General features: G+C 36.5%; 1 protein-coding gene and 1 long non-coding RNA gene across 2 annotated transcripts; both read left to right on the top strand.

Annotated features, from left to right (window-relative positions):
• Positions 1–3,710: 3,710 nt before the first annotated feature.
• Positions 3,711–5,560, top strand: LOC113050413 (uncharacterized). Its single transcript, XR_003276762.1, has 5 exons — positions 3,711–3,830; positions 3,939–4,043; positions 4,118–4,213; positions 4,319–4,445; positions 4,558–5,560. It is a non-coding gene; the product is annotated as an uncharacterized LOC113050413 (long non-coding RNA).
• Positions 5,561–8,650: 3,090 nt separating this feature from the next.
• LOC113050383 (myosin heavy chain, fast skeletal muscle) lies at positions 8,651–19,506 on the top strand. Its single transcript, XM_026213300.1, has 41 exons — positions 8,651–8,670; positions 8,887–8,943; positions 9,290–9,496; positions 9,583–9,726; positions 9,805–9,961; positions 10,080–10,107; positions 10,205–10,316; positions 10,450–10,542; positions 10,638–10,701; positions 10,790–10,888; positions 11,035–11,138; positions 11,278–11,416; positions 11,526–11,644; positions 11,757–11,906; positions 11,990–12,160; positions 12,275–12,581; positions 12,717–12,787; positions 12,886–12,973; positions 13,089–13,206; positions 13,559–13,682; positions 13,762–13,898; positions 13,988–14,243; positions 14,351–14,593; positions 14,672–14,848; positions 14,989–15,134; positions 15,249–15,339; positions 15,417–15,806; positions 15,902–16,028; positions 16,127–16,245; positions 16,330–16,526; positions 16,609–16,792; positions 16,886–17,051; positions 17,160–17,284; positions 17,371–17,679; positions 17,757–17,960; positions 18,039–18,164; positions 18,291–18,461; positions 18,850–18,954; positions 19,035–19,130; positions 19,216–19,347; positions 19,486–19,506. Exons 3-41 carry the CDS (start codon positions 9,299–9,301, stop codon positions 19,504–19,506), a joined length of 5,808 nt encoding a protein of 1,935 aa, XP_026069085.1. The 5' UTR covers positions 8,651–8,670; positions 8,887–8,943; positions 9,290–9,298.
• The last annotated feature ends 1,091 nt before the right edge of the window (positions 19,507–20,597 follow it).

The raw sequence follows: 20,597 nt of genomic DNA, 5'->3' as shown, positions 1-20,597 counted from the left end.
CAATTTAGGTTCAATTGCTTATCGCGGTAAGTTTTGCTCCAGTCGGTCTTCTTTACACTTTGAATGTTACAGTATGTACAATGCAATAATGGCTCATATTTGAAGATCCTGAAAAGGATCAATAACCGTTTGATACGCAATACCTTTTTATGATATATATATATTTAAAAAAAAAAGCTCATCACAAGATATTCAAATACTAGTAGAAGTAACCTATTTTTAGTTTTTTTATTCACACAGCCAAGGCTAGGTAATTGACCTTTCTTCTGTGTCACATGATATTTAGAAAATACCATAGGTTGGTATCATAATTTAAGAAATTTGTGTTATTATAATTATTGTTTTTTCCAATAATCAGAATTATTTTCAGTTAAAAAACAAATCTAGGGATATGCCATTATTATTGCACAGACTTGGGGAGAATAAGAATTCTGCAATTATTAATTTTATATTTAACTAAGATTTTGAAGTAGAGTTGGTAATACTTTTATAAATATCTGTTTTCTCTTGGTAGTATAGCAAAGAATTGATAGCAATCTCATGTTTACATAACTTTTTTTTCTTTTTATAATTAAAATGAGATAGAAATAAAAGTACTCACCTACCTCTTCTCCCTCAGGCTCTTGTATATTTTGTGTTGTTTTCGAAGGGCAGCTGCATAAGTGCATCTATATTTGTTCTTAATCCTTATAAGATGATAATATGAAATCTTAAATCTCATACATCCCTTTTCATTGGGGAGATGAGCTCATCCTTGTGGGTAACCTGTTGAGAATTTTTACAGAGCCCCTATCTTGTTTCCCCATCCCAAGAAAACTCAGAGTGTAATTGGTATAAATCATTTAATCCCTTGTTGAACTGATGGGAAGTTCTTTAACAACCAAAAGAGATGGGTCAAGAAATAAAGCTGGCAGAGATGAAGTTGCCCTTACTGTACCATAAAAATAGAAATCTAAAAAAAAAAAAAAAACAGGTAAAATAATTATCCTCGGGTCACATAAGTTTAACAACTGTTCTATTTAAACATTGAAATGGGTAATTGTCTCAAACAGCTATATCCAATATGAAGATGCAGAAACGAAATCAATAAATTAGCGGCTTATGCACAAGTGACAACACTACAATGCTATGAATGGTATAACATAGCATCAAACTTCTCACATGATTCTAAAGTTATTGTTACATGTCTTTTCTATCATTTTAATAATAATAAAAATTAATAAATAAAAAATTGGAATATGCATGTTTAACTTTGTTTAAAGCTTCAGTACATGTCTTTGATATGCAAAGCTCCAGACTAAGTGGAAAAAGTGGAAATATTGTAGCAGAACTGCAATACTATGTTTAAAATAATTTCAAATTTATCATCAGATAAAAATAATATTCCAGAGAGAGATGCGAAGGGCAGTCCAAGCACCAGATAGAGAGAGTTTTGCTGACCAAACACATTGTGTGCTGTGCTGTGCTCTATAAAACAACTCAAGTGTAAAGCCATTGACGGGGGCTGACTTCCAGTAGGTGAGTCACAATGAAAAAAATGAAAAAAAAATCAACTTAGTCTGCCTGCAAAAATACACAAAATGTATAAAGTTTATTATGTGTACAGAAACAAAAATCATCACAATGTGCTGAAGGGATATCTTCTTTTAGGTTTCTCACATCATTTAAGCCAATTTCTACTGATTGGAAGCAAAAGGAGGTAAAAACCTATGATATGACCTCATCAAACAATAATTATCATTATTTGATTGCAGTAAGGTATGGTATTACCACTTACTATTTCAATTATCAATATCCTTTTAATGATATTGATGTTTGGTTTATCTGGTCAATCCAGTAAAGTGGCACCTTGAGTGTTTTGGTCCAGTGGCCATTTACCTCCGGAAGCCATGATTTACATCTAAAAACTAAGTAACAATAGAAATAAATAATTTACTGCAAGTTCAAAACCATACAAAGCATTTTAGTAATCTGAACCTAGTATTTTCCCCCCTAAAAAACTGCCACAGTGAAGGAGGATGACATTTTTCCAATGAATCTTATCGAACATGGGGGGACACAAGTTGAACATTATTGCATTGAGATCATATTTTGCAATATATAATTTTAAATAAATAAAGATTATCTGAAACAACAGATAATGTGAGCATTAAATTATTATATTTGTGCAGCAGTATGAAGTCTGTCTTTCTTGTCATATTCCTTTTGTAGAGGCTCTTCTGATCACCACTAACCCATACGACTATCCCATGATCAGTCAGGGTGAGATCACAGTCAAGAGCATCAATGATGTGGAAGCCAAATGTCTGAGCACTTAACATTTGATGCATAATCTTATGGTTTTATACTCTGTATATTATATTTTATATATTTTATACATTATATCAAATACATTGTAAAAGGTACATTTGATTGTTTTTGACTTGTAGACCGCTATTGATATTCTGGGCTTCAATGCTGAGGTGAAAATAGGCATCTACAAGCTGATAGGAGCTGTGATGCATCATGGGAACATGAAGTTCAAACAGAAGCAGAAGCAGAGGGAGGAACAGGCCGAGCCTGATGGAACTGAGGGTGTGACTTCAAATTTAGCTATAAAAACATGCAGATATGGTTACAATATGGATGCATATAAATTATTTATTTAATTTTTTTTTTTTTCAGTGGCTCATAAACACGACTACATATATCTGATAGTGTTAATATTCTGCAGGGTCTATTTCTTAACAAATGTGTTATTAAATGTATATATTATATTTGTACTATGTATTATTCTGTTCAGAAGCAGTGTCTGCACTGTTTAGGGTAATTTTACCATGTTAAATATGTGTTCATATTACTTATGTTCAATATATTGTTCTTCTACTGGTCAACATGGAACCCTGGAACATGAGGAATCTAAGATTATTATTATCCAGATTGAGCTAAACCAAGTGAAAGGGGAGACTGATGGTAAATTGGCTGAGAAAGAGGAGGAAATAGAACAGATCAAAAGGAATAAGCTGGAAGGAGACCTAAATGAGATGGAACCTTATCCTCTTAAGTACTTATTACATTGAATCAAGTTATAAATCTTTTAACTGGATGCCCAACTGCACCTTGATGATATTCTGAGGGGTATAGACTAGAGAAATTGAAAGTACAGGCTACTATGGTTGAACACAGGAACAACCTGAAGCAGGCCGAAATTGAGGAGCAGAGATCTGCTCTCGAGCGGTACATTTGCTTTGTTCAGACAGGCATCTTGTCTGTAATAGAACGTATAGTGTCTATAGAGCAAAGTGATGGATGTCAGTGAGCGTTGTAGGACTTCTACACTCCCAGGTTTGTTTTCAAGTGTTTCTAATTTAATTCATCTGGGCTCTTAGATAGAATAGCCAATGGTAAACCATGTTAATTTCCATAATACATCTACACCAAAAAGAAGCTTGAGGGCAATTTAATACAAAGGTGAAGTGGATGATGCTGTTAAGGGGGCACGGAATGCAGGGGAGAAGGCTAAAAAAAAGCTATTACTGATGTAAGTGCCTATTTATATGAAAGTGCACATTGATATGTTTTATATGACTACATGTCCATAAAAGTTCACACATTTTTATCCGATCAAATCCTATTAATTACATCTAGTAAACACTGAAAAAGAGTTGTAGTCATTTGCAGGCCCCTATGATGGCAGAAGAGCTGACAAAGAACAAGATACAAGTGCTCATCTTGAGAGGATGAAGAAGAACATGGAGGTTACAGTCAAAGACCTGCAGCACCGTCTGGATGAGGCTGAGAGTCTGGCCTTGAAGAGTGGAAAGAAGCAGCTCCGGAAACTGGAAGCTAGGGTACACTTGTGTAATAATAATAAAAATAATAATATGGACAGTAAGAATGTTATGAAATCCAAAGGGTGCTCTAGATTTTTTTTTATTTATTTTAGATCTATTTCCCAGGTTCGTGAACTGGAAAGTGAGGTTGAGGCTGAGTAAAGAAATAGTGCAGAAGCTTTTAAAGGAGTTCGGAAGCATGAGAGAAGAGTGAAGGAACTCACTTACCAGGTAGCTGATTTTACTGAAAAAGAGTGTCTCGTCAACAGAGCAAATTTAATTACAATGCCAAGTCTTTTTAACAGACTGCAGAGGATAAGAAGAATGTAACCAGACTGCAGGATCCGGTCGACAAACTGCAGTTGAAAGTGAAGTCCTTTAAGAGACAAGCTGAGGAAGCTGTAAGTACAGTATTATAATGGTCATATTTCATCATAATCAAGACATCATTATTATTTTGTTTGGCAATTAAATAATCTATTGATTCCTGGGTAATATCATCACAGGAGGAACAGGCCAGCACTCACTTGGCAAGGTACAGGAAGGTGCAGCATGAGATGGGGGAAGCCCAGAGAGAGCTCACATTGCTGAGTGTTCAACAAGCTCAGGGCAAAGGGCCATTATGTTGGAAAGGTATTTTTAAAAAGTTATTTATTCCAAACTTGTTGACTTCTGAGTATACACAAACTAAACCCAAAAGTCCATAATATTTGAATGTTATTTATGTTTGGGGGTTTTTTCACAGGGAAAAGAGGTTGCAGAGTGAATCACATTTCAATGAGAGACAGCAATAAACAGTCATGTGATTAATAACTTTGACCACCAAACAACAATGGCTGCTGTTTTTCTTTTATTTAACATTTTGACTTGTTCTCTTAATTTCTAATAAATCTTAAATAAAGATTAAAGCTTCTCACAAAGTATCCATGTCAATCAGAACCTATGGTTACATGGTAAATTGTTTAAAAAGTGATGTGTCCTTTGCTTACACAGAACTGAAGTCCACGAGACCATAGTAGGTGTCCTATTTGTCCTTTCATGTGTACTTCTTTGGGGATATGATGTAACCTCAATGCATTTTGCAACGATTGAACTGGTGCACACTGGATTACAACCAAATAAATGACTATTAATCAGCCTACATGGTATTCTGTCACCTAAAGTTTACATTTTTGTGAAGTAATGTGACATCGGATAGCAGTACCTTGTGAAATCTAAAGGGTGTCCAAGTCGTATCAGCTAACCAACGTCTTGTCCTTTTAAGACTATAGGCTACTGCAATTCGCTGTGGGCCAATTTTCTAGATAGAATATGATTCACAATATAGTGGCACGTCTACTTCTCCCAATCATCAAAACACTGTCAGACTCTGATGTCAGGACTAGAATAACCCCTTGTTACTTCAACATGCTCCTACAGGTCTGTTGCCTTCTGTCATCATACACTTTCTCTGCTTCTCTGTGGTGATCTTATCTTTCTCTCCCTCAGGTACTCATTCTGTCATGCTTTAAAGCAATATTTTAGAAAACCACACCCTGTGAGTTAGCACAAATGTTAAAAGCACTCCAAAGCAAGTACAGTATGTGCAAAATCATGCAACTGCATCAAAAATATAATATAAATGAAAATGTCAGGGTTTCGCAGACATGAGCAAGTTAAATTGAAGACTTTTTAAGACCTTATTAATACCATCTTATAAGACCTAAACCTGTAATGGAAATACACATTTTATTACATTACATATATGTAATATTTAATGTGTTTAAATAAAAAAGAAAACAAAATGTCATTGCTGTGATAAATTATGTTTATTACTACGATATACGGTGAAATTTTCATATCAGGAGGCAATTTCAATTTTTTTGTATTCCATACAAAATATCCCTTCAAAATTACTGAATCCATTAGATTTTGGTGGAGTAAACAATTTATTCAGAAGAAATATTTTCATCAGTGTTCTAGCAGCTTTTACATACTTAAATCTGCATATTTGTATTTACCTTTACAAAGGCCTATTTTTTTTTTACTTTTTAGATGTATGCATCATCTTTCATGCCAAATTATTACAAATTATCAATAAATTCAATAGGTCTGCTATGAGTCAGATTAAATATTTTCACCTGCAAATGACAATAATTACAACTGCAATAAATAATGTTTTGAGATTAATGTTTTAAGTGCATTTATGAATATACAAATAAGAAATGTTGAGGGAAAAATAAATATTTTCCAACATACTTCCCAACTAAACCAGTAAGTGGCGATAAGTCACTTAATGAGTGAGTCACTGAGTCATTCATTCAACTGATTGAGTGTGTTATCATGCTGGTATCTTAAGGACTTACATGGACAGTCACAGCTGACTCCTAAAGTTTTTCATAGTCTATTCTTCATATTCTGTGGTGGTGTGATAGAAATAGATATTTTTCAATGAGTTTAAATAGATTTTTACCTTTTATGGGCATTTTTTTCTTTATAAAGCCATTTCATTTGAGTCAAATTTGTACATTTAATCAGTGTATTAGAATAATAAGACATTTGGGCTGTTACCAAGCAAATTAAATCAGTATCAACAAAATTTTATCTTTGCAATCCAGACATAAACTGCACCTATTTACACACTGTTTAATGCAGAACATGAATGCATTTAACCTGCAATTACAAATGCTATATTGTAATTTTTGGTGGAAAAAGGCACTCCTTGTGTGAAATTCATTACCTATATGAAGTGGTATAAATATACACATTTTTCTGCCCCTATGTCTTGAATTTGTGATCATTCTGACAGTAATTTAATAGAGTGAATCATGCCGTTAAAGAGCGCACTGTACTAAAAGCTCACACGCACAATGCGCGCACTCTGTAGTTGTTTCGAATTTTTGTTTTTGTTTTTTGCATCTGAGAATATTGAGGCAAAATAGCTCATTTGTCATGTTGCTATTTAACTATATCATGTTATGAATAAACTATACATTTTGAATTTTTACCTCCGTGTGTTTCTTCCGTGTTTATTTGTGCTATTATGCTCGTTTGTTCTGAAGTCTCTCACAAAGTGACAAACCGAGTGAGCCTTAACAGCGCGACCTTGATACCAGAAATATACTATCCATTATCAGTTGGAGTTTATACTGAATGTTGGATAATACAATTAGAAGAATCATTCTCGCTCTTCGATACTTGGCTGGTTATTTTTGTCACTTATGTTTTAATCAGGCTATTTGTCTGGTAAGGCGAGTAAAAAGCATTTAAAATGCTATTGCTCTATCTATATAATAATAATTATATGAATATAATGAAAATGTATACTTATCTGTGGTTCTACTCAACTGTAGGCTACTCAACCCAACTGCATCCACCAAGAGGCTTTGTAAGCAGCTGATCTCTGCATGGTTTAAAGTGTAAATGCGGCATCATACTCAGACATTAAACATTAAAGCAAAGCCAATACAAACTCATTTGTCTTTTGCCACAAGAAGCAAAGACACTGTATTATATTTCAAAGTCCTAAAATAAGAAGCAGAAACAACTTGAAACTATGATACAACTGTCTCATCCAACAACCATTATACCAATCCACAATCTTTAAAGCCGCACACTTGCAGGCTCTTGACAGACACTAAAACACTTGGATTTTGTTTTGAAATATAATGCAGGAAGTTCAAGACATAATAAATCCCCTGAGCCTGCTGCCATTTGGTTGGTCAAAGACTGCACTGGTGGCTATATTTGCAATTTGTCCAAATAAGAATGTAGTGTTATGGGTGGGTGATCAAGTTTCACATTTTTATTCGATGGAGCCCATTATATCTCAGGAGTAACTCCCCCACAATTTTTAAAGCTTTCTGCTCTTTGCCAGTATGAGATCACCTTTCCAGTGGAAAGACTGACCTTAAGGCTCACAAAGCCTACTTTAAATCAAATCTCATGTCACACTTAGCCAAACAGAGAAGGACCATCAGACTAAAGAGGTCCTGATCCACTATTTTAAATCTTAAAAGTGAAAAAAAGGCCATGCACACATTCATCCAGGACTCTCGGCATAGAAAGGTCCAGCTATTAGCACACAATGACTCAAGCTGTTGACATCAAGGATTTTGTCACCACCTTGGACTTTGTTTCATCCCCAGGAGAGGCCTGGTGAGCCTCAGCTGTTCTTAGCGAGGAAGGGCATGATCCTTTGGCATCCCTGCTTGTTTCTTGAAGGGACAGAAGTATACCAATCTGATTTCTTTGTAACATGTCAAATTTGTAAAGCTCCTGCAACTTTATACCAGTGACATTTGAAGTCTTCTCATCAACGAGGTTAATTACTTATTATTGCCAGACATTCATAAGAAGGATTTATGACTGAGGGTTAGTTGTACTGATTTGCGCATTGTGGTTATTGATTTGCTCTCCTTATTTGTACCAGCTGAATACTTCCAGTTAAAAAGAAAAATATGTTGTCCTTGTGGGGTCATGACTCAGGACTCTTGGAAAAGTTTTTTTTTTGTTTGTTTTCTCTCTCGATTCATTTTTGTGCATACTGTAACAATGCAAATTTCTGACCAATATAGACAATAAATTCATAACAGTTCAGATTTACATTGAAACACTTAAAATGGGCTTAAAAAAAAGTTCTATAGATTTCTGTACTACGACAATAACAATTTAAAAAGATAAAACCATCCTGGAACTCCTTCTCATTTTCAAGAGATAAAAATAATACAGTGATGCTGCTGAAGGGGACAAATGGAAGTGGGCAAACAGGACTCATGACCAAAAATGAGATGCTGAAATGTGCTGACAGGACACTTGCGCCTCAGTATAAAACAGGGCTTTCCTGACTCCTCCTTGGGCTCACAACTAAACAGCTAAGGTGAGTGTTTGAACGCTAAGCCCCAAAGCAGATGGTTTTTCTACGCACAGTTCTTCTTTTTCTATATAGGGATATTTTTAGGCTTTTTATTTCAAATTAAAACATTGTGCTTCTTCTGTGCTACTTTTAAGAAATTATTTTTGCCTTAACTACTTATTTTATAATTTGGGCAAGTTTCAACTAACTGACTAACAACTGGCTTGCTTTTGTTTACAGTACACAGAGGAGGTGAACTGCAACACAATATCAATATCAAGTTGGTGCAATACAAAGGTAAACATGGAGCATCTTTTAAGTGAACGGAACGAAATGTTGCCAATGTGACATACTGACATTTTTGAAGTTGGTTGTGACAATTCATGCATAACTTAATGTTCTATAACAAAGTTTTGTCATTCTCAACCACCATCCCTCAGATATTAATTTTAATTTGTATATATCTATATATATATATATATATGATTCAATACTGTAGAATTTTTGGCTTTGGGTTACATGAAGTACTGGGTTATTTTATACTTAAGCCTAATGTTAAAGGGTAATATCACACTTACAGAATCGTAAATGTTCCTTTGAATATAACTTGCATTACAAACAGTATTTGTTGTTTTTCTTTAAGAGTACCACTATGGAACCGGAAATGGAGTGTTTTGGCCCTGCGGCCATCTACCTCCGCAAGCCAGAGAAGGAACGACTGGAAGCTCAAAATAAGCCATTTGATGCCAAAACTGCCTATTTTGTGACTGAACCCAAGGAGATGTACCTCAAAGGGGTCCTCAAGAGTAGGGAGGGTGGCAAAGCAACAGTGCAAACTCTGTGTGGCAAAGTGAGTATAAGAGATACTTTGATAAAATAAATTTTACAGACATCTGCATTGCTTCTTTGGTGACTGTAAAATGACTCTCCCTCCAGACCCTCACAGTAAAGGAGGATGACATTTTTCCAATGAATCCCCCCAAGTTTGATAAGATTGAGGACATGGCCATGATGACCCACCTCAATGAACCCACTGTGCTGTACAACCTCAAAGAGCGTTATGCAGCATGGATGATCTACGTAAGTAATCAAATGAACAGAACTTCATACTCTAAATGCATTATGCTATTTTGGTTAAGCTAAAATCTTCTTTTGCAGACCTACTCCGGGTTGTTCTGTGTCACTGTGAACCCCTATAAGTGGCTCCCAGTGTATGATGCTAAAGTTGTGGCAGGCTACAGAGGCAAAAAAAGAGTTGAAGCACCACCTCACATCTTCTCCATCTCTGACAATGCCTATCAGTTCATGCTCACTGGTACGGAAAACCAATGTTTATGGCTGAAGTTCAGTGGTTAAGATTCTTAAAAGATTTGTTTTAAAAAAAACTAACTGTGCTTGTATTAGATTGTACTAAATGACTTTCTCTTTTGTAGATCGTGAGAATCAGTCTATCCTGATTACGTAAGTAATTTGATCACAGATGCAAAAGCATTACTGTTTGATGAGCAGAATCTGTGAAGTCTGATGCATGGTATAATATATTGGACCGTATTTTCAGTGGAGAATCTGGTGCAGGAAAGACTGTGAACACCAAACGTGTCATCCAGTACTTTGCAACAATTGCTGTATCTGGACAGAAGAAGACAGATGCCATTGCTGGAAAAATGAAGGTATCTATGCTATTTGTTTGCCAATGTGATAATTAGGATGGAATTATTAGATTGTATGGTTACAACATCAATCTAAAACAAGCAGTAGAACATTTATTTGAATGGCATCTCTAACACATTATGTGCCCACCAGGGGTCACTTGAAGATCAAATCATTGCAGCAAACCCCTTGCTGGAAGCCTATGGAAATGCCAAGACTGTGAGGAATGACAACTCTTCCCGCTTTGTAAGTATGGTCTTCTGTGTGCTTTGATTCTGTAATGGAATTTTTTATACATATTTTCCTGATAAAATTTGTTTTCTTACCCTTAAATTATCTAGGGTAAATTCATCCGAATTCATTTTGGCACTACTGGAAAACTAGCCTCAGCTGACATTGAAACTTGTGAGTCCTTCATTTTTTTTAGATTTCAACTGACTGATATTATAATAATTACTTTTATTTGTCTGATAATCATCTTACTGATCCATAGATCTGCTGGAAAAGTCCAGAGTAACTTTCCAGTTGTCTGCTGAGAGGAGCTACCACATCTTCTACCAGCTCTGCACTGGCCATAAGCCAGAATTGCTGGGTAAGAAATTGCACATTATTGCATTAAGATCATGTTTTACAATAGTTAATTTGATTTTAATACAATTCTTCTAAAGAATGCAAGACGAAATATTCAATCTTTGAAGTAGAATCAAGTCTTTCTTTCTTGTCATATTCCTTTTGTAGAGGCTCTTCTGATCACCACTAACCCATACGACTATCCCATGATCAGTCATGGTGAGATCACAGTCAAGAGCATCAATGATGTGGAAGAGTTTGTTGCAACTGATGTAAGCAGAAATCAGCTTGTCAAGTAAATTACATAAAAAGAAACATTTTTAATAGCGTTGCATACTCAGCAAAAAAGACTTTAACGTTATTATGTCCGAATCAAATGACAAGAAACACATGATTGTCTCTGACTTGCAGACAGCCATAGATATCCTGGGCTTTACTGCTGATGAGAAAATAGGCATCTACAAGCTGACAGGAGCTGTGATGCATCATGGGAACATGAAGTTCAAGCAGAAGCAGAGGGAAGAGCAAGCAGAGCCTGATGGAACTGAGGGTGTGAATTCAGTCTAAATTCAGCTGTTCATATATGGTTACAATATGAATGAAAACATGTATTATTTTTCTTAATATATTAATAATTTACTTTAAATATTTTTTTCCAGTGGCTGATAAAATCGCTTACCTCATGGGACTGAACTCTGCCGACATGCTGAAAGCTTTGTGTTATCCCAGAGTGAAGGTCGGGAATGAATTTGTGACCAAAGGTCAAACAGTTCCTCAGGTGTGTGCATTTGAAAATGTATAATTAATGCTAACATGACTGAATTTTAATGAATAGGCAGTTTTTTAAACAATTAAATGGTATAAAATTGAATTTGTTTTTTCTAAATTAGGTGAATAATTCAGCCATGGCTCTGTGCAAGTCAGTCTATGAGAAAATGTTCTTGTGGATGGTTGTCCGTATCAATGAGATGCTGGACACCAAACAACCAAGACAGTTCTTCATCGGAGTGCTTGACATTGCTGGTTTTGAAATCTTTGATGTAAGTTGACAAGATTAAAAAAATGTGAATCTGGTGCTTTAGATTCTTGGTTCTTATACTGAAATATTTTATGTTCACTACAGTACAATAGCCTGGAGCAGCTGTGCATTAATTTCACAAACGAGAAACTGCAACAGTTTTTCAACCACCACATGTTTGTGCTGGAACAAGAAGAATACAAGAAAGAAGGTATTGAGTGGGAGTTCATTGACTTCGGTATGGACTTGGCTGCTTGCATTGAGCTTATTGAGAAGGTAACAAATTTCTAATTAAGGACATAGTGTTTTTCCTTTTTTAAGCATAACTGCTTTGCTTTGATTCCTTTTCTTATCTTAAGGAAATTTTCTTTTTTCTTTGGTTTCTTGCAGCCAATGGGTATTTTCTCCATCCTCGAGGAGGAGTGCATGTTCCCTAAGGCAACAGACACAACCTTCAAGAACAAGCTGTATGACCAACATCTTGGTAAAAATGCATGCTTCCAGAAGCCCAAACCTACCAAAGGCAAGGCTGAGGCCCACTTCTCTTTGGTGCACTATGCTGGAATTGTGGATTACAACATCACAGGCTGGCTGGATAAGAACAAGGACCCTCTGAACGACTCTGTGGTTCAGTTGTACCAGAAATCTTCAATGAAACTGTTGGCTCACCTGTATGCTGCTCATGCTTCTTCTGAAGGTCTGTCAAACCAATTCACACATTTATGACTGTAACATTAGGATGCAAATATGAAAATGGAGTTTTGTCAAAAATGTATTTCTGTACATGGCATTGTTTACCAGAGAGTTCTTTACTGTACTGTTTAATCAACAGCTGAATCTGGTGGCAAAAAGGGTGGGAAAAAGAAGGGTGGCTCCTTCCAGACTGTGTCTGCTCTGTTCCGGGTAATGAAGTGGTTTCATTTTACTCCTTAATATTATTTTATTATATTTTATTAAGGGGTACTGGGTGATAGCTTATCTGTTTATTTTTCAACCTTCAGGAGAACTTGGGCAAACTGATGACCAACCTGAGAAGCACTCATCCTCATTTTGTGCGTTGCTTGATTCCAAATGAATCAAAGACTCCAGGTCAATATTTTTTCCATTCATGTTAGAATACAGAAAAGCATGCAATATATTTAAATGAGTGATTCTGTGTTTATAAAAAGTTAAAACAATAATGAAGTTTAACTTTTTATTTTAGGTCTAATGGAGAACCCTCTGGTCATCCACCAGCTGCGCTGTAACGGTGTACTGGAAGGAATTCGAATTTGCAGAAAAGGTTTCCCAAGCAGAATCCTCTATGGTGACTTTAAGCAGAGGTAAATATGTTTTTAAAAAAATTATCTCATCCTTGATGAATATAGATTTTTCTAAATGAGGGGCATGTATCCACAGCTAGTAATTTGCATGCAACAAATGTACTTTCTCTCATGCACATATATGCTTTTCTTGCATGGCCAACAAGATCTTATAAATGCAATATAACTGGAAATGCATATAAACAGCTTTTACACACAAAAACATGTACACAAGATTAGTGAGTAAGACCAGTACTTCTTACTTCATGTATGTACTATCCAGGTGCAAATTTCAACTTGGTAAGATTCTGTAACCACATTATTGAATTTATTCAAGGTAAATAATGTCATATTTTGAATGACTTTTCTTTAGATACAAAGTATTGAATGCTAGTGTCATTCCTGAGGGTCAGTTCATTGACAATAAGAAGGCTTCAGAGAAGCTCCTTACATCCATTGATGTGGATCATACCCAGTACAAGTTCGGACACACCAAGGTAAGAATGTTTACAAGACTGCAATCACTGTTGATAATAAAGCTGTCACTAACAATGTGAAAACCAACTCAAATTATAGGTGTTCTTCAAAGCTGGGCTTCTGGGTACCCTTGAGGAGATGCGAGATGAAAAACTTGTTATCCTTGTGACCATGACTCAAGCACTTTGCAGAGGCTATGTTATGAGGAAAGAGTTTGTCAAAATGATGGAGAGAAGGTTTGTCTTTGCTTAAAAATATACTTTAGGGGGTAACGCTTCATATTCACACACAGGATCTGACCATTTCTTCTGATTCTATCAATCAGAGAGTCCATCTTCTCCATCCAGTACAACATCCGCTCATTCATGAATGTGAAACACTGGCCATGGATGAAGCTGTATTTTAAGATCAAGCCTCTGCTGAAGAGTGCAGAGACTGAGAAGGAAATGGCAGCCATGAAAGAGAATTTTGAAAAAATGAAGGAGGATCTAACAAAGGCACTTTCCAAGAAGAAGGAGCTGGAAGAGAAGATGGTTTCCCTCCTGCAGGAGAAAAATGACCTGCAGTTACAAGTGGCATCTGTGAGTTTTTCCTGCTGAAAAGATCACAGATAATCTATTCATCTTTATAACATAACAAATACACAACTTAAAAAAATAAATCTAACAAAAGATGCTTTTATAAACAGGAAACAGAAAACCTTTCTGATGCTGAGGAGAGATGTGAAGGACTAATCAAAAGCAAGATCCAGCTTGAGGCGAAACTTAAAGAGACAAGTGAAAGATTAGAGGATGAGGAAGAAATCAACGCTGAACTGACAGCCAAGAAGAGAAAACTAGAGGATGAGTGCTCTGAGCTGAAGAAAGACATCGATGATTTAGAGCTTACCTTAGCCAAAGTGGAGAAGGAGAAACATGCCACTGAGAACAAGGTTGATATCTTTAGTAACAGGTAAACGTGTTCTTTTAATCAGGTTACAGTCACTCAAATTATCCCCTGTATCTCTTAGGTTAAAAACCTTACTGAAGAATTGACAGCTCAAGATGAGGTTATTGCTAAGCTGACAAAGGAGAAGAAAGCCCTCCAAGAGGCACATCAACAGACTCTTGATGATCTCCAGGCAGAGGAGGACAAAGTCAACACTCTGACAAAAGCCAAAGCAAAGCTTGAGCAGCAAGTCGATGACGTGAGTTTGAAATGTAACAAATTAGTGCAAACTAGTAGTTATCTGTCTAGTTATTGTTACAACAAGAAGAAGAAATCAAACATTAAATTAATATTTTAGTGGAAAATAATGGTTACTAATGTTTTGTATTTGCGAAACAGCTGGAAGGCTCTCTGGAGCAGGAGAAGAAACTCCGTATGGACCTTGAGAGAGGCAAAAGAAAGCTTGAGGGTGATTTCAAACTTGCCCAGGAATCCATAATGGACCTGGAGAATGACAAGCAACAACTAGAAGAAAGGCTGAAAAAGTGAGGAACTAATAAAACATTGTCATTCTATCCTACTTACCATCATGATTCAGACCCCTTGTTCACTTTCAGAATAGTTATAATATTTAGTTTTTTTTTTCTTTCTTTTAACAGGAAGGACTTTGAGTCAAGTCAACTTCTGAACAGGATTGAAGACGAACAGTCTCTTGGTATTCAGCTCCAGAAGAAGATTAAAGAACTTCAGGTCACTCAAAGTACTACTGAGATTTTATGCTTATTTCTTGTAATTAGCTGTTACTCATTAAAGTTTTGCTACCACAGGCTCGTATTGAGGAGCTTGAGGAAGAAATTGAGGCAGAACGTGCTGCTCGTGCTAAGGTCGAGAAGCAGAGGTCTGATCTCTCCAGGGAACTTGAGGAGATCAGCGAGAGGCTTGAAGAAGCAGGTGGTGCCACCTCTGCCCAGATTGAGATGAATAAAAAGCGTGAGGCTGAGTTCCAGAGATTGCGCCGAGATCTGGAGGAGTCCTCTTTGCAGCATGAAGCGACGGCCGCGGCACTCCGCAAGAAACAGGCTGACACAATGGCAGAACTGGGAGAGCAGATCGACAACCTCCAGCGTGTGAAACAGAAGCTGGAAAAAGAGAAAAGTGAGCTTAAAATGGAGATTGATGACTTGTCAAGCAGTATGGAGGCTGTTGCCAAATCTAAGGCAAGTATTAACGTATTCATGGAGTATTGGACATAAAACAGCACTGTATTGTGTACAAATAAAAAAATCCATCAAAAAACATTTGTGTTTTGCAGACAAATCTTGAAAAGATGTGCCGTACACAGGAAGATCATTTGAGCGAGTTTAAGACAAAGCATGACGAACATGTACGCCAAATCAGTGATCTAGGTGCTCAAAAGGCAAGACTTCAGACTGAAAATGGTAAGTAGTATTTTTACAGAAGGGACAATAAAATGACATTCTCAATGCACACACCTATATAACACTACAGATATTGACCATCATTAAATCTATGCAAGGTGAAATGGGACGTCAACTAGAAGAAAAAGAGGCTTTGGTTTCTCAGCTGACTCGAAGCAAACAGGCTTTCACTCAGCAGATTGAAGAGCTGAAGAGGCAAATTGAGGAAGAAGTCAAGGTAAGGAATTAACATTTTCTTAATTAATGACCTTATGAACTGAACCTACTGAATAACACTGGAACATTTTTATTGTTTAAAAAGGCCAAAAATGCCTTGGCTCATGCTGTCCAGTCATCACGACATGACTGCGATATGCTCAGAGAGCAGTACGAGGAGGAACAGGAGGCCAAATCTGAGCTCCAGCGTGGTATGTCAAAGGCCAACAGTGAGGTAGCTCAGTGGAGAACCAAATATGAGACTGATGCCATTCAGCGTACTGAAGAGCTTGAGGAAGCAAAGTAAAGGAAATCACCTGTTTAGATGTTCTCACAACAAGAAATTAAGCAGTAGCAATGACTAACATTTCATGGTTGCTCTTAGGAAAAAGCTTGCTCAACGTTTGCAGGATGCTGAGGAGTCCATTGAGGCTGTCAATGCCAAATGTGCCTCTTTGGAAAAGACCAAGCAGCGACTGCAAAATGAAGTTGAGGATTTCATGATTGATGTGGAGAGAGCTAATGCTTTGGCTGCCAACCTTGACAAGAAACAAAGGAACTTTGATAAGGTAAAGCAACCGCGTCTTTTGCACATTATTTCACTTGCATTCAATATTGTTGTGATGCACCTCACCATAGGTATAATGTTAAATTTCATAAAGGTCTTGGCAGAATGGAAGCAGAAGTATGAGGAGAGCCAGGCAGAGCTGGAAGGAGCCCAGAAGGAGGCTCGTTCTCTTAGCACAGAACTTTTCAAAATGAAAAATTCTTATGAAGAGGCTTTGGACCACCTGGAGACTCTGAAGAGGGAAAACAAGAACCTTCAGCGTATGTAGAATTATTCACTGCAGAATTATCAGTGATCTTTTCTTTTGCTCTTCTCCAGAATAGTATGTTTCAACCCACTGTTAATCATGTATCCTTTCACGTATACAGAGGAGATCTCAGATTTGACTGAGCAACTTGGTGAAACTGGAAAGACTATTCATGAGTTGGAGAAAGGAAAGAAAACTGCTGAAATGGAGAAATCTGAAATCCAGGCCGCACTTGAAGAAGCTGAGGTAATGTGGTGCTTTTTTTTTTTTTTTACTGACAATATTTCCACTGTTCTAGCAAACTATTCCCTACAAACTATCCTAATTTCCAGGCGACCCTAGAGCATGAAGAATCCAAGATTCTCCGAGTCCAGCTTGAGCTGAACCAAGTGAAAGGGGAGATCGATCGGAAATTGGCTGAGAAGGACGAGGAGATTGAACAAATCAAGCGAAACAGCCAGAGAATCATTGATTCCATGCAGACCACCCTGGATGCTGAAGTAAGAAGCAGAAATGATGCTCTGAGAATCAAGAAGAAGATGGAAGGAGACCTTAATGAGATGGAGATTCAGTTGAGTCATGCAAATCGCCAGGCTGCTGAAGCTCAGAAACAGCTCAGGAACGTCCAGGGACATCTCAAGGTTTGTTCTGTTACAGCAGTATATCACTATATCTTGATCTGGAATCAGATGATCGAATTATCTCTCGATTGCTTTAGGATGCTCAACTCCATCTTGATGAGGCTTTACGAACACAAGCGGACATGAAAGAGCAGGTTGCTATGGTTGAACGCAGGAATAACCTGATGCAGGCAGAGATTGAGGAGCTGAGATCTGCTCTGGAGCAGACAGAAAGAGCTCGCAAAATGGCTGAGCAGGAACTTGTGGATGCCAGTGAGCGAGTGACTCTCCTACACTCCCAAGTAAGAAGAATAATTTGTATTTTCTTAAGGAATAACTCAAAATCAAAATTATTTTTAACATTTTTTCTATGTCTTCAGAATACCAGTCTTATTAACACCAAGAAGAAACTGGAAGCAGATCTTGTTCAGATTCAAGGTGAGATGGAAGATGTAGTCCAGGAAGCACGCAATGCTGAAGATAAGGCAAAGAAAGCAATAACTGATGTAAGTAAAAAAACTGTTCACTTATAAGTTGTGTATATTTTGATGTTTTTTTAATTTCTGTCGACTACTAATTTACACATCCTCCTTAACCAAAGAAACTGAATTTCTGAATAAAAATTATTCCAGGCCGCCATGATGGCAGAGGAGCTGAAGAAAGAGCAGGATACAAGTGCTCATCTTGAGAGGATGAAGAAGAACATGGAGGTTACAGTCAAAGACCTGCAGCACCGTCTGGATGAGGCTGAGAGTCTGGCCTTGAAGGGTGGAAAGAAGCAGCTCCAGAAACTGGAAGCTAGGGTAGGTGGCTATACACATGGTACAATACATTTTTAGAGACTTAACATTGGCTAATTTTGAAGATGAATGATGACATCAATATAATTAATGGTTTAAAAAGTGGGTGGAGGGACTGAATTATTCAACGCACTTAAGGCCTTGAGCCGAAATGTTGATGTTTTGTCCTGCTGGTGATATATGTAAAATAAGATGTAAAAAATAAGACTATTTTTGTGAGTGCAGATCATGGTTTCATATAAAAAGGTAATCAAATAAATTGACCAAAATAAATTATTAAGAGATGAAAGATTGCTGTGCAAACGTTTTGTTGAATGTACACATGGCACATTAATTTACTTTATCACAAGCATAAAGTCAGGAATCATTTTAATTATAATCTGTATTTCAGGTTCGTGAGCTGGAGGGCGAAGTTGAAGCAGAACAGAGACGCTGTGCTGAAGCTGTGAAAGGAGTCCGCAAATATGAAAGAAAAGTGAAAGAACTGACTTATCAGGTACTCCATGAAACAAAAATATGTACTATATGTAGATATGATAAATGGTCCAATTAAGGCATTATGTTTTCCTGACACAGACTGAGGAAGATAGGAAGAATATTATCAGACTGCAAGACCTTGTGGACAAACTTCAACTGAAAGTCAAGGCCTACAAGAGACAGAGTGAAGACGCTGTGAGTAATTTTAAAGTTTGAAGTATGGTACACTACAAAATATTCTGGCTATGATAAACCTAAACAAGTGTTATTTCACTGACAGGAGGAACAGGCCAACACTCACCTGACCAGGTTCAGAAAGGTGCAGCATGAGCTGGAGGAAGCTCAGGAGAGAGCGGACATCGCTGAGTCCCAGGTCAACAAGCTGAGAGTTAAAAGCCGTGAACTCGGGAGGGTAAATATCACACTTTTATTTTATTTTATTATTTATAAACAAAATTTTGTGCAGAAGCATTTTAAACAGAATCTACAATATGAAACATTATGCTCATTTGATAATATTTGTTTTTAATTATTTTTCATTTGTTTACAGGGTAAAGAGGCTGATGAATGAACCTTCTGAGAAAGAAGAGAGTGGGCAGAGAAAGAAGAACTCATATAATATGAAATCCTTGTAAAATGTCCACGAAAACCAGTAACTAATAAAAAAGCTCATCTGATGTGTATTTGTGTTTTGTTTAATGAAATATTTGGGTACATTTGTATAGCTTTAATGTTATTTTTTAAAAATAATAATAATTTAAAACACTGGTTAGATCTGTATCTATGTGTGTTCACCTGACAAAAATAAAAATGCTAGTTATACATGATTCCAACAAAATTAGTTTTTGCCCAATACATACGTGGGAATACAAATGAACTGAAAGACATGTATAATTCTTCTATAGAAAAACCTACTGAGAAAAACAGAGGTTTAAAAACTCCATAGCTATGACAGAATTAGCCATTACTTACCCTAACGCCATGTGAGCATCCAGCAAATGGGTCATTCTTCAATTGCGGTGGCAAGTGGTGTCCCTCTACTTTACTACTTGTTACTAGTGACGTACATAGAGATGGGCAAAAGATTTGAAATCTATAACGACTAGTTTCAGCGATTCAGAGTCGACTCCTTACTTTAGAAGCCAATAACTTTATAAATCGTGTACTTTTTGGTTTAATCACTTTGCACATTGTTTACACTGATGGACAGCTACATCATACACTGTAATACAGGTAATTTTTGATTTCCCATCTGTGTGGCTCTTTAATATGTTTGTGTTTGTATTGTATTTTATGGTTTTATTTTACCTGTACAGGATTGTTGCAAAATATACTGACAACATATTATGAGAATCTATTTGCAAAATGTCAAATGTTAAAACAGAAAAGTGTTTTTTTTTCTTCTTCTTCTTTTAAGAAAACAACCTAATTTCTAACAACCTCATGTTTACACATAGATTGTGTAGTCACTTTAAGAGCATGACGGGGTGAAATCTGACCTCAGCTCTCAAGTACTGAGGGCCTTTCCCAAACCTTCATGCCAAAAATACCAAAACATAAGCATTGCAAAGACAATAAGCAAACTGACAATATATATAGATATATAAAACTTTCTAAACATGCTGTAATAACAATTAATGTTCAGTTGTCATTATTTTTTTC

The sequence above is a fragment of the Carassius auratus genome, chromosome 31 (genome assembly GCF_003368295.1).
Source record: "Carassius auratus strain Wakin chromosome 31, ASM336829v1, whole genome shotgun sequence".
NCBI classification, from domain to species: Eukaryota; Metazoa; Chordata; class Actinopteri; order Cypriniformes; family Cyprinidae; genus Carassius; species Carassius auratus.
Note: the sequence above shows the minus strand (reverse complement) of the source record. Positions and strands in the feature narration are given on the sequence as shown.